The following is a 13752-nucleotide window of genomic DNA, read 5'->3' on the forward strand; positions in this document are numbered from 1 at the left end:
ACAAAGACTGTAACCTTTATTTCTAAAATCTGTGGATTACAATTGTGCCTGGGAGGAATCAGAGACGCTGTACTGTGTTGCGCTACCCCCAGAGAGAAAAATCGTATTTGTGGACTGTGATTTATTGGACTTTTCATCAACCTGCTTGCTGTCATTGAATTGCAGCATCAGGACATCTAAAATGGCCGCCGACGCCATGAGGCTTTTTGCTGCGCCATCACGATGTACAGAGGCGCGAATATTTGGTGCCAAAACCCTCCAAGAGGGAGGAGGAGATTGCCCTGGAGCGCCACCCACCTTGAGAAGTGATGATGCGGCTGACTTCCCTGAAGAGTTACGCCTGGGAGGCGGGCCTCAGATGGAGGTAGACCGGCCCAGTGTGTGGGAGGAGCGAGTGTCGACTCTGCACCCAGGGAGAGAATAGGAGAGAGAGCGGCTAGACAGCTGCCAGCGGGCGGAAGAATGTGCTGAGGCCCGACGTCTAGCAGCGGCTGCCACCGTTACCCCAGAGACCACTGTCACCGGACCTCCGGTAGCCCCGATGACCTGCACCAAGGCTGACATAGAGGCGCTACGCAAAAGAGTTTACTGGGTAGAGGACCTCGGGTACGCAGGATGCGTGCAGTGGATCCCGTTTCCTAGGACGGATGCCGAAATGGAGGCAATGAAGGACAAGCCTCCCCCTCTAAAGATTGTCAGAGGAGATGGTTTCCAGATGTGGCCGGCCTTGCCAGAACAGTTGCTGCAAGTCCCGTACATCGACTCGTCATCAGAGGAAGAATATGACACTCGCCTGTGAGTACTCCTTTCCTCATGTCCGTCTCCCTAATGGCCGTTTTGTCCCTCCAGTTGGCAGAGCTGGTGAAGCTTGCTGCCAGTTACCCACGGCCGGTGGCATTCTAACTGAATGATGGTGCCACTGCATACCACAGCTTCCAGCTGCCCCTGTTGCGTTTGGGACATCCGGTCTGCTGCTAAAATCCCAATTGTGCCTTTAGTTTTGCACCATTTTACCCCTTTTTACCCCCATTTCAGGTCGAAAAGACATTTTTATGTCAGCACTATTTTAAAGGGTAAGCAGGACTTGCCAGGATAACATGGCCCTGGTATTGTTAGAGTCCTGTATTGTCATTTTATATATGTGCTGCTGACTGTATTTAGTAACCGGTTTTTTATTCACGTCTATGTGCCCAGAGATGGACTTCCTATGTGCAAGCCTCTGAGAGGTTAATTTTATTATGGACTTCTTTATTGTCATGGACTATCCTGGTTCTTTAAACATCCGCTGTGCCAGGTCAGCGCCCCCGTTCCACTCACTATCCTGAGAAGAAGAGAACGACGCCCCTTGTCACCAGACTTCACCTTTGCCAATTGGGTCTGATATGAGTGTAATTGACATATATGTATGTATGCATGTGTCTTTCTCTATTTCAGGTAATGATTCCAGTTGGGCGGGCCCTGATGGAGTACGAGGTCGTACTCAGCTTAAAGCAGCGGGGTATGTAGTGTACGGGAGAGTAATACCCCGTCACTACAGAAGGGTCACTTGGGTACTGTCGTTCCCCCTGTATTTATGGGGAGGTTGGTATAGAACATCTTGTCAATGTACTGCTATGTATTTTCCTGTTACTGTGAAACGTGCATGTGCAGGCCGGCTAGGGTGTCATTCCAGCTCTGAGTCACTAGAGGGAGCTAGGGAACCCTAGGTTATATAAGGCCCAGTCAGGAAGTAGTAGTAGGAGTCAGACAGTGGGAGCAGAGGTCAGAAATGATCCTGTGTCTGAGGGAAGGCCAGGCTATGGGCCTGTGAGAGCATAGCAGGCCTGAAGCCTGCCGACTAGGAGAGGGTAGTAAAGGCCCTGTAACCGGGTTCCGGATCCAAGGAAAAGGTTCCCCTCCTGAGTCATCATCCGTTTAGCTGAGACAGCATAAGCAAGCCATCAGCCAAGACACAGAATACCACAGAGGCCGATCAGATAAAGCAAGAGGTACTCAAGATAACAGAGGAGGTACTAGATAAGGACAGCTTCAAGGGTACGCCAGATAAAGGGCATTAGACCTTGGAGAGAAAGTCACATGTTTCAGGACCAGTCAGGAATAGTGTGCAAGCCGCCAGTACTGCATCTCCTGTAATCAACACTCTGTATAATACATTGCTAAGACCGGCCATTCTGTAATTCCAAGAACCACCTGTATTCTTATGGAGAACCAACTGTCTTTCATGGAACGGCGCTTCCAACTGCGTCCATGTATTATTATTGCTGATATTCAGTAAAGTTCCAGTTTTTGTTGGCTACCCTATGCTTGCTTCATTCTTCTACAATACCATACACGGCGTGTCACCGTTTAATTGACACTGGCGTCACGAACTTTTAAATACCCGCCTGTTCCAGTATTTGCCCCAATTGAAGACGACAGTGGATCCCAGGTTAGTGAGTCAATCTGCACTACAAAGCCCAGCATACACTACTGACCCCCTGGGACACTGCATAGCTCTTTTTGGCGTCACGAACAGGATACGCATACTTCTGAAGTGCAGAGAAGTGTGAACTGTGTGCTTTAACTATTCCACCACCGTATTACAAAGACTGTAACCTTTATTTCTAAAATCTGTGGATTACAATTGTGCCTGGGAGGAATCAGAGACGCTGTACTGTGTTGCGCTACCCCCAGAGAGAAAAATCGTATTTGTGGACTGTGAATTATTGGACTTTTCATCAACCTGCTTGCTGTCATTGAATTGCAGCATCAGGACATCTAAAATGGCCGCCGACGCCATGAGGCTTTTTGCTGCGCCATCACGATGTACAGAGGCGCGAATATTTGGCTACTGACCCCCTGGGACACTGCATTTATGTCCAACAGTCCTATAGCACCGAACGGAGAGGTGGCAGCGCTTGCAGGGCTTACCCTCCATTCACTGCAATAGCCAAGCGTGCTCTCCTTCACTAGGGGTCCCTAGTGCTATCCGGCCTTATCCTAGTGATAAGCCACTAATGTTGAAATGGGTTAAGTTCAACATATAAGCAATATGCAGTAGTCTCCTAAGCTCCCTCTAGTGGTGGCTGCAGGTAAAAAGATTGTATCATGTAACTTTGTCTACACAGGGGATTTGGCACTCCGGCATCTGTAAAAACAACCTTCCGATATAAAGAGGTAGTAAAAATGTATTAACACAGAATGTGAAATTTAATGACAAGATGATAAATGGTGGAGATTCACTCAAAACTTAAATTTTTACCAACTCTCAGGAATCTTTGTCCTTGTGAGAATGAAACAAAATCAACCAAATTGCCATTCCCTTCTGGATTTTAATGAACTGCCCTTGTTTCACATATTAATCAGTCTGGGTAATTACATACATAAGTCATGTTTACAGGATAGCAGATGTTTCCTCTGTTTACTGCCATCTCTAATGATTATAGGATTGCCAGCATACTTTATACCGATTAAACCTAATTCATTTTTGTAATTGGGGTCAATAGACAACACAATTACAATCCATATTTTGTACAGCTGCCAGCAAGACAAACTCAACCAGCAAGTAAACGGTGTTATATAATACATAAGATAATGTGCAGCATGTGAATCCTCTGTGCCTGAAACCACCCTCCACCCAAGAGTCCGAGTCTTCAGTGGTTAATAAGAGCACTCAGACTTGAGTGAGGATCGATAGTAATGACCGTATTAAAGGGGGTTTGAACTTTTGCAAACAATATCATACTTTTTATTACATGCATACCTTTCAAATAAAAATGAACTTTTCAAACAATTTTGATTAAATAATGCCTAACATTTTGTGTATCTGGCTTCTCTATAGACACTGTCTCCATGGTAACAGACTACAAACCAACCCTGTGTAGTCATATGTTTTCTCTCTTCCATTTGCTCCTACTTCCATCTATCTCTGCATGTGTGTTATTAAGAAGAGGGGGTATTTTGCCTGCAGTCTGTAGACCTGGAGGCACATTTATTAAGACTGGCATTTTAGACGCCAGTCTTAGGCTACTTTCACACTGGCGTTTTAGCTTTCAGTTTGTGAGATCCGTTCAGGGCTCTCACAAGCGGTCCAAAACGGATCAGTTTGGCCTTAATGCATTCTAAATGGAAAAGGATCCGCTCAGAATGCATCAGTTTGCCTCCGTTCCGTCTCAATTCCGCTTTGGTGTCCGTCTGACGAAACTGAGCCAAACGGATCAGTTTTGACACACAATGTAAGTCAATGGGGACGGATCCGTTTTCTATGACACAATCTGGCACAATAGATAACGGATCCGTCCTCCATTGACTTTCAATAGTGTTCAAGAGGGATGCAGACCTTTGTATTATCTGAATGGATCCGTCTGTGCAGATCCATGCCAGATCCGCACCAAACAAGAGTGTGAAAGTAGCCTTAATAAGTCCCTGAAATGGAGGTGGATCGCCGAAGTTATGTACAGGTTCCGGCCTCCACCGTCGATTCTAAATGTAAGACAGCTCCCTTGCCGTCTTACATTTAGACCATTTTCTACGCCTAAACCAGGCGTAGAAAGTGATGAATGAGACGGGCCTACCGCCCGCCTTTTTCGACCTGGGGTGAGTGGGGAAGAAATGGTAGATTCTGCTGCAACATGGCGTGCGACAGAATCTGCGCCAGATAAACGACACTAAACTGGCGTATATCTGTTCGTAAATGACCCCCATAGTGACTAGAGATGTGCGAATTGATTTGTTCATCAGAGTTCTTGAGAAGTGACACATCCAGAGTCTCTGCGTTTGCACTGCTACTCGTAGCGAGCAAGATTGTCAGAGATGGGCAAGATTCCCGCCCTGTCAACTGAGCGACTGGGGAAGCCTCTTGAGCAGAAGGGACTCTGATGAACGTATTGATTCGTATGATTCGATTTGCTCATCTCTGATAGCATCACATAGGACTTCATATCAGCTGTATACTCAGAATGGAGGTTTTACCAACTAAGGCTAGTTTCACACTAGCGTTCCGAGATCCGCCAGGCTGTTCCAGCAGAGAACAGCTGGACGGAACTCTCTCAAGTCTGGCATTGCTGGACGCTGCCTGAATGCCCTCCGGCCCTATTAACAAGGGGACTGTCGGCAAACTGGCCAAAACCCAGCAAATATGCAGAGAATGGACCAGACTAAAACCGTTGCGTGCAGCGGGATTTGTACAGCTTATTCTCAAAATAATTGCCGGGTTGCAGCTGGATCTCCGTCAGTCCAATTATAGCTAATGGGGTCAGTGGGCATCGGGGCAGTGTCTGGCAATGCCGGATCCAGAGAGCTCCGGTAGGCTGTTGCCAGCCGTTACAGCCTGACGGATCTCTGAAGGCTAGTGTGAAACTAGCCTAAAACTGGAGATATTGACACCATTTTGGGCTTCATGTATAGGAACCATAACTGCCAACATTCAAATCCAAAATCAAAGACATTGTGAGCCTAGTCGGTCCAGGAAAATTACCAAATTATACGGAAAATTTTCTTTTATTATTTGCAAAAAAAACACACCCTTTTTGATTACTCTTTGCTGGACAGTCCTAAAAGCATAGGGACCGAGTCTCATGGGCAACTGCTGAACCATTTGCCGCACCGTGTCCGCAGCTCCATGTAAATCAATGAGCTAGATCTTGATGAGATGCCATTATGGTGACATAGTTAGCACCCTTTAGGGAATGCCCCCTGCCCTCCATTGTAGTCGTTTTCCCCGGAGCTTTGTTTGGGTGGCAGTGTGCTAAGTCAATGGGTTTCTTGGCTGCAGATAAAAGCCGCAGCTCTGGATAACATACAAATAACATACTTGATACCAGTAATTATAAACCTCATCTCACGCCTTCCATTGTCCCGTCCACACACTTGGAGGATCACAGTGCAAAGTGGAACCATGAAATCCTTCAGATCTTAGATAAAATACCTTAAGATCAAAGAATATGCCCACAACTAAAGCTAAGTTACGAAATGCCACCTTTAACCAAAACCAGCACAATATGCATCAAACAAACCAAAAAAAAAAATCACATTGTATTAAATGGTCCTGGAACCCTCTTAGCCGATTATTGGCTTACACGATGATTGTTGGGAAGTAAGCGTTCCTTCCCGACCATCCGCTGCTCTTTCAGTGAAGGAGACTGCTGTATTTACATGCAGCGATCTCCTTCACAGTAGGAGGACGAGGGGTCGCTATTGCAATCGCTCGTCCCCATACAGAACCATTGTTTCTGGGCAGAAGATCGCTGTTTAGACGGCACGACCTGCTGCCCAAAAACGAGGATTGGTGTGCCTGCACGAACTACAGGATCACCTGACGAACAAGCGTGGTGATCGGTGACATATTTAGATGGGCAGATTGTCGGTTGTTCCTGATAATCTGGCCGAAAATCAGGCAGTGTATTTCCACCTTAGTCTGCAGAAATTGTGAAATCTGATATCCTTAGCCATGTATCATGACAGTTCTGCTATTCTGTCCTCCACCATGCTTTTTACTACAACTCTGCTTGTTCAGATTGGCTGTTGTGTATAAACACAAGCTCACCAGGAAGTCAGTGCATGCTGAGCTGATATCCATTAGAGAGGGATAGATACCTGCAAGCAACCAAACCACCAAATAGACTAAAGAGGAGCAGTCGCAATTAGGGTCCATTTACACGTCCGCAAAATGGATCCGGATCCGTTCCGCAACGTTGTGGACGGATCTGGACCCATACATTTTCAACCGGGTCGGAAAAGATGTGCTGTCCGCATCTGCACTTCTGTTCCGCAAAAAATAGAACATGTCCTATTCTTGTCCGCAGACACGGACAAGAAAAGGCATTTCTATTAAAGTGCCGGCCATGTGCGGTCCGCAAAATGCGGAATGCACATGGTCGGTGTCAGTGTTTTGCGGATCCGCAATTTGTGGACCGCAAAAAACACTTGCGGACGTGTGAGCAGACCCTAAGGGAGGGGGCTGCACATATGAGTAAAGCATCTTTCTCCATCTTCCGGTTCCTGTACAGTCTGCATCCGGCACTGCAATGGCTTGGTCACATGATCTGCTCCAGCCAATGACTGGCTTTAGCGGTGATGTGGACACAAGCAGCCCACCACTCTTGAAGCCAGTCATTGGCTAGAGCGGATCATGTGACCATAACCTTGCACTCCCGGATGCAAACAGTGCAGGAACCAGAAGATGGAGGCAGCAGAGGACAAGAGAGATGTGGAGCAGTTGACTAAGGGTACTTTCACACTAGCGTTTTTCTTTTCCGGCGCTGAGTTCCGTCCTAGGGGCTCAAATCCGGAAAATAACTGATCAGTTTTATCCTAATGCATTCTGAATGGAGAGTCAGTCCTTCAGGATGCATCAGGATGTCTTCTGTTCAGTCTTTTTGACTGATCAGGCTTTTCAGAAAAACGTAGCATGCAGTATTTTTACCTCCGGCCAAAAAGCCTGAACACTTTGACTGAACGCCTGATCAGGCTTTTTTCCCATTGACTTGCATTAACGCCGGATCCGGCCCCGTGTGTTCAGTCAAAACGGATCCGGCTTTTGCATGTTAAACCCGAAAAATTTGAAAAAAAAGTTAAAGTCCATAAATGGCGGATCCGTTTTTTCCAATGCATTTTTCCATTGTGATCGAAAGCCTGATCAGGATTCAAATGTAATCCGTTTTCACACGTTTTTCCGGATCCGGCGGGCAGTTCCAGTGTCGGAATTGAACGCCGGATTAAAACAACGCTAGTGTGAAAGTAGCCTTAGAATCTTCTATTTCAGGGGGGCAGACTGCAGGCACTTGCTTAAAAATGAATATTACAAAAAAAAACTTTTAAATGTTTTCACTCCTAAGAGCTATAAACACTTTCAGGGGCATTTCTTTTATGATTGCATCTTACTCATTTTGGGCTACAAATAATTGTTTTAATTGGTCTTAAACATTATGAGCAGTGTTTGTCCTACACTGTTTTAGCTGCAGATTATCTTAGTTTCAGTTTTACAGTGAGTCCCATCAGGTTCCTGTTCTAATGGCCATGTACAGCCCTTATCTCTGAACTCTTGACAGCTCATAAACCCTCATTAAGCCATATTCTTATCAGTTTGATTTAGCTATAATGAGTGTATATGAGCTGTCAGAAATTTACAGATAAGGGATTCACATAGCTGTCAAAACAGAAACATGATATGGCTTGGTGTAAATCAGAAAGTGAGTTTGCACAACTGAAACTTAAAGGGTTTTTCCAGACTTTTAATATCAATGAGGACATCAATATCAGAACACCCGGCACCCCCGCCGATCAGCTGTATGAGGAGAAGGTACACGCCTGGAAATATTTTTATTAAAAGCCTGGAAAACCCCTTTAACACTTTAGGACAAAAACTGCTGAAGTTTTTTTAATGAAGACAAAATGAAAATAAAAAATAAAAAATTCCCAAAACAAGTAAAATGCAACCATTAAACAAGACATGTCCATATGGACATCATACAGGAGGTTTCCTGCTCAGGACCCTCTATTTGAGAAAGAGCAAGATTAGCCATTTCCCAAGGGTCTCGGGATTTGGACTCGTCAAGTTTAAGAGACTGTCTCTGGTGAGAAACACTCTTTAAGTTTCTCTCTTTCTCATACCTCCCAACCTTTTTAGGATGAAGCTGGACAGTCCCAATTTTCAGGGGCTGTACCACTCTCTTAGGACTGTTTTCAAGCAGCAATGTACAGGGATCCATATGCAAGACTAGGTGTAGTGCAGAATGGTGGGGTTTATTGTACTGTATAGTCTCTGCACAAAGAGAGGGATGGTTGGCAAGAGCATTGTCTAACTGTGATTTGACTGTCAGGAGGAGGAAGGTGGCCGGATGACATAAGACTGCACCACAAGAGCTAAAATGGCTGACGCTGGTTGGTGCTAGGGAGTTGTTCCTTTCCCAGACATTGAAGTTTGGTGGACAATCAGCTGGTCTTACAAGAAAAAGAGGCTGAACAAAGGGAATACTCATAAGGATGGTGGATCACAGAGACCTCTGTGGCGGCATTTATATTGAGAGACGCAATATTACTTGACATGAAAAAACACACTTGTACAATACTTAAACCCATGGATAAAGCACCAAGAGAGTCTGTCATCTTCAGATCCCAATAAAATTGCTGGCATCTGCTGACCAGTGGCCTTTACCAGCTTCAGGAATATCATCATCATCACCAGTCTATGAATCATATTTATACTCATACAGGAACACAGTAGACATGGTATAACCGACGCCTGGGTTCTGATCACGGGTTCATGTAACCAACCATGTGGATTAACAGTAAATTATTTCCTAATTAAACTATTTTATCACTGACATCTTGTATCTGCAACACAGTGACTTTGAAGGACAATTTGTTATGCTCCTCGGCATCAGCAACGACACAAAAGTACAGCTTTCCAGCAGATGATGATAACAAGCATGCATATCAGAACCATCATCTGCCACAGTCATCTCCTGGCTGCACCCAGAGACATCACCCGTCTCGTTCTACAGCCATATGGGAAACCAGCGTTACTCACCATCTGTTTGTGGTTTGGGAAGAAGGACTGCTCGATCAAGGGGAACTTCTCGGCACCCAGTCTCTGGAAGATCTTTATGAGCTGTGAAAACTGGAAAGACAATGATAGTATGAGAATTCAGGTCACAATGTGCAGAGGCCCTAGGTTACTATATAAGAAGCTTTCAATTGCCAGTACATATATAGCCATAACTCAGGACTCCCATGGCGAGCCACACAGCAGGGGTCTCCTGAGCCATTAGTTGGGGACCGACCACTGGTCTAAGATTTTGAGAGTTTAAAGAGAAGAGTTTAAATGCAAAGTAATCTGCAGGCAGCATGTTATAGAGCAAGACGAGCTGAGCAGATAGAGATATCATTTGTAGGGGGAAAAAATCTAGTAATAAACAAAAAAAACATGTAAAAATTGTAATACAGTATATTCATTTAAGTTCCTGCTCATTCTGGGCTTTAAAGTCAAAGAGGTGGTCCTATTAGTGATTGACAGCTTTCCCTCTATAGCTGTCAATCACTGACAGGACCACCAGGTTATACCAGCATGGTCCATATCACTATATACCAGAAGATGTATAACTTCTACCAGCTGTACATATATCATTATATACAGAAGATGCCCAGGTTATACCAGCACGCTCCATATCACTGTATACAAGAAGATGTATAACTTATAGTAGCTGTACATATATAATTATATACAGAAGATGCCCAGGTTATACCAGCACGCTCCATATCACTGTATACAAGAAGATGTATAACTTATACCAGCTGTACATATATAATTATATACAGAAGATGCCCAGGTTATACCAGCATGGTCTATATCACTATATACAAGAAGATGTGTAACTTATACCAGCTATACATATATAATTATATACAGAAGATACCCAGGTTATACCAGCATGCTCCATATCACTATATACAAGAAGATGTATAACTTATACCATCTGTACATATATAATTATACACAGTAGATGCCCAGGTTATACCATTATGCTCCATATCACTGTATACAAGATGTATAACATATACCAGTTGTATATATATAATAGTATACAGAAGATGCCCAGGTTATACCAGCATGGTCCATATCACTATATACAAGAAGATGTATAACTTATATACATAGAATGTGCATACATATACAGGAATGTGTATAACTTATACCAGCTGTACATATATAATTATATACAGAAGATGCCCAGGTTACACCAGCATGCTCCATATCACTATATACAAGAAGATGTATAACTTATACCAGCTGTACATATATAATTATATACAAAAGATGCCCAGGTTATACCAGCATGGTCCATATCACTATATACAAGAAGATGTATAACTTATACCAGCTGCACATATATAATTATATACAGAATATGCCCAGGTTATACCAGCATGGTTTATATCACTATATACAAGAAGATGTATAACTTATACCAGCTGTACATATATAATTATATACAGAAGATGCCCAGGTTACACCAGCACGCTCGATATCACTATTTATCAGGTTTTATGGTTGGTGTACTTGTACATATATCACCCCATAACTGCTTTCATTATCTGTCTGATTGCTCCATGCACTGACAGCGCTGGGAATCGGCACATGACAGAGCCCAGATCTGCCCTATGTATTGACCAGGCTTCCTTCCGATTAATGAGTGAAGCCTCTGCTGTTTTCATGGCGATCTATATCTAACATATCCCAGTGTAGTTCATTTGAATGGATTGAGGCCCAGCGTGGGTATAAAAAATAGTCTGGGAACCAAATATTTGTACCCAGCGTCATTAAAATTCTATGTACTCAGTGACAAATATTGTTCCTAATTAGGCTGCCATAATGTACTTACACTTGCAGAGATGTCTAAGATTTCCTGTGTAGTTAAAGGGGATCTGTCAGCAGTTTTGTACCTATGACACTGGCTGACCTGTTGTATGTGCGCTTGGCAGCTGAAGGCATCTGTATTGGTCCCATGTGGGTGCGGCAGTTGCAGAGAGAGCAGACCCTCTAGGTGTAACGGCAACGCCCCTATTGCTCCTAGAGGCTCATTTGCATATAATAAAACTTCATTTTTCTCAGCAGTGCCGACACATATGAACATGGGACCAACACAGATGCCTTCAGCTGCCAAGTGCCCATGTACCAGGTCAGCCATATCTGTATGCTGTAGTAAAGTGAGCACTATCCTTGTGACCCTGCAAGTGCTAACATTAGTTGTCGCAGCCTCTCAACCGAATCTTAGAAAGACAGGACACAAGATTTAGATATGGTTGCACTCAGGACACTTCAGGCGCCCCAGCCGTGAAATCTGGGACTGTCCAGCCAGTCCCAGGACGGTTGGGACTCGAAGGTAGAGATTTTGCACAGCACTGAGAGTAAAAAAAATATTCAGTGGGTAATTCAGCATGGCTAAGTTTAGTTAAATATGCCATTTAACTCATTGGGTGCTGCATTGTGTGCACACCCGTGTTCAGTTATTAGGGCAGTTTTGCCTGCATTCCCATGTAAAGCTACAGATAACACATTATGATATAACCACTTGTTTTGCTAGATGACGATCTCGGCTCTGCTACCTCTGCATGAAGCTGCCACTAATCATTGTGACATGTTTCTGTCCACTGTTAGTCTCATCTTACCAAAAAACACAGGGCACAAACCTGGATCATTATTCTTGGCAAGCGGGCAAAGAGAAAACATGGCTGCCATCATCCCAGAGAGACGGGAGCGTGACAGGAGGAAGAAAAACAAGCGCTTGTTTTGACTGGGAAACTGGATTTGTTCTGTGTTATCAACATTCTGCATCAGGGATCAGTCCCGCGCCTCCTCGAGGAGTCTGATTTCCTAGTCCCTGTCATCTGGTGTCACAAGGCCCATCTTTTCTGACCTGAATTCAACCTATATACTGACTTTACTCCCCTCCCAATAATACAGGTTGGTACATTCTATTTAGCCGTTTCCTAATTTAACCGTATTTGTTTCTAGAAAAGCTGTGAGATTTCAGCTCTGAAGCCTGCAGAATTGTTACTATAGCTCTTAAGTATATAATAGAGGCTGTAACTTAGGAACAGTGAAGGATAAGAAATGTATGTACACAGTGACTCCACCAGCAGAATCATGAGTACAGCTCTGGAGTATAATACAGGATGTAACTCAGGATCTGAATAGGATAAGTAATGTGTGTACACAGTGACCCCACCAGCAGAATAGTAAGTGCAACTCTGGAGTATAATACAAGATGTAACTCAGGATCAGTACGGGACAAGTAATGAAGTAATGTCTGTACACAGTGACTCCACCAGCAGAATCGTGAGTACAGCTCTGGAGTATAATACAGGATGTAACTTAGGATCAGTACAGGATAAGTAATGAAGTAATGTATGTACACAGTGACTCCAGCAGCAGAATTGTGAGTACAGCTCTGGAGTATAATACAGGATGTAACTCAGGATCAGTACAGGATAAGTAATGTATGTACACAGTGACTCCAGCAGCAGAATTGTGAGTACAGCTCTGGAGTATAATACAGGATGCAACTCAGGATCAATACGGGATAAGTAATGTAATGTATGTACACATTGACTCCACCAGCAGAATTGTGAATACAGCACTGGAGTATAATACAGGATGTAACTTAAGATCAGTACAGGATAAGTAATGTATGTACACAGTGACTCCACCAGCAGAATAGTGAGTAAAGCAGAATAGTGAGTGCAGCTCTGGGGTATAATACAGGATGTAACTCAGGATCAGTACAGGATAAATAATGGAATGTATATACACATTAGGGTACATTTATCCATAATGGTGTAAAATACAACTGGCTTAGTTACCCAAAGCAACCAATCAGATCCCATTTTTCATTTTGTAGAGCTACTTTGGAAAGTGAAAGGCAGAATCCTATTGGTTGCTATGGGAAACTAAGCCAGTTGCACTTTACACCAGTTTGATAAATCTCCCCCATTGACTCTACCAGTAGAATAGTGAGCGCAGCTCTGGAGTAGAGGTGAGCAAATCAATTCTAACAAATTGTCTACTCAGTAGGGCCTCTTCACTTGTCGAGAGCTATTCCCGCAGGTGAAGAAGAGCCCACCTGCCGCTACATTGACAAGGCCGGACATTCCGCCCTGACAATTTCCTGCCTGCAACGCTGCTCCGATTAGCAGAGCAAGGAACATGCTCCACCTATTGGATTCTTGATCCACTAGACACCTTCATCAGTGCTTACAGCACCAGACTTAAAT

General features: G+C 44.0%; 1 protein-coding gene across 2 annotated transcripts in view; it reads right to left on the reverse strand.

Moving 5' to 3' along the window:
- SYN3 (synapsin III) overlaps positions 1-13752 on the reverse strand; it is a 333478-nt gene that overhangs the window by 158441 nt on the left and 161285 nt on the right. For both annotated transcript variants that reach the window (XM_044281210.1, XM_044281211.1), the window contains one exon: positions 9509-9598. In XM_044281210.1, coding sequence (XP_044137145.1) covers positions 9509-9598 — 90 coding nt within the window. The remainder of the gene's footprint in view (positions 1-9508; positions 9599-13752) is intronic.

The sequence above is a fragment of the Bufo gargarizans genome, chromosome 2, assembly GCF_014858855.1.
Source record: "Bufo gargarizans isolate SCDJY-AF-19 chromosome 2, ASM1485885v1, whole genome shotgun sequence".
In the NCBI taxonomy this organism is placed as follows: domain Eukaryota; kingdom Metazoa; phylum Chordata; class Amphibia; order Anura; family Bufonidae; genus Bufo; species Bufo gargarizans.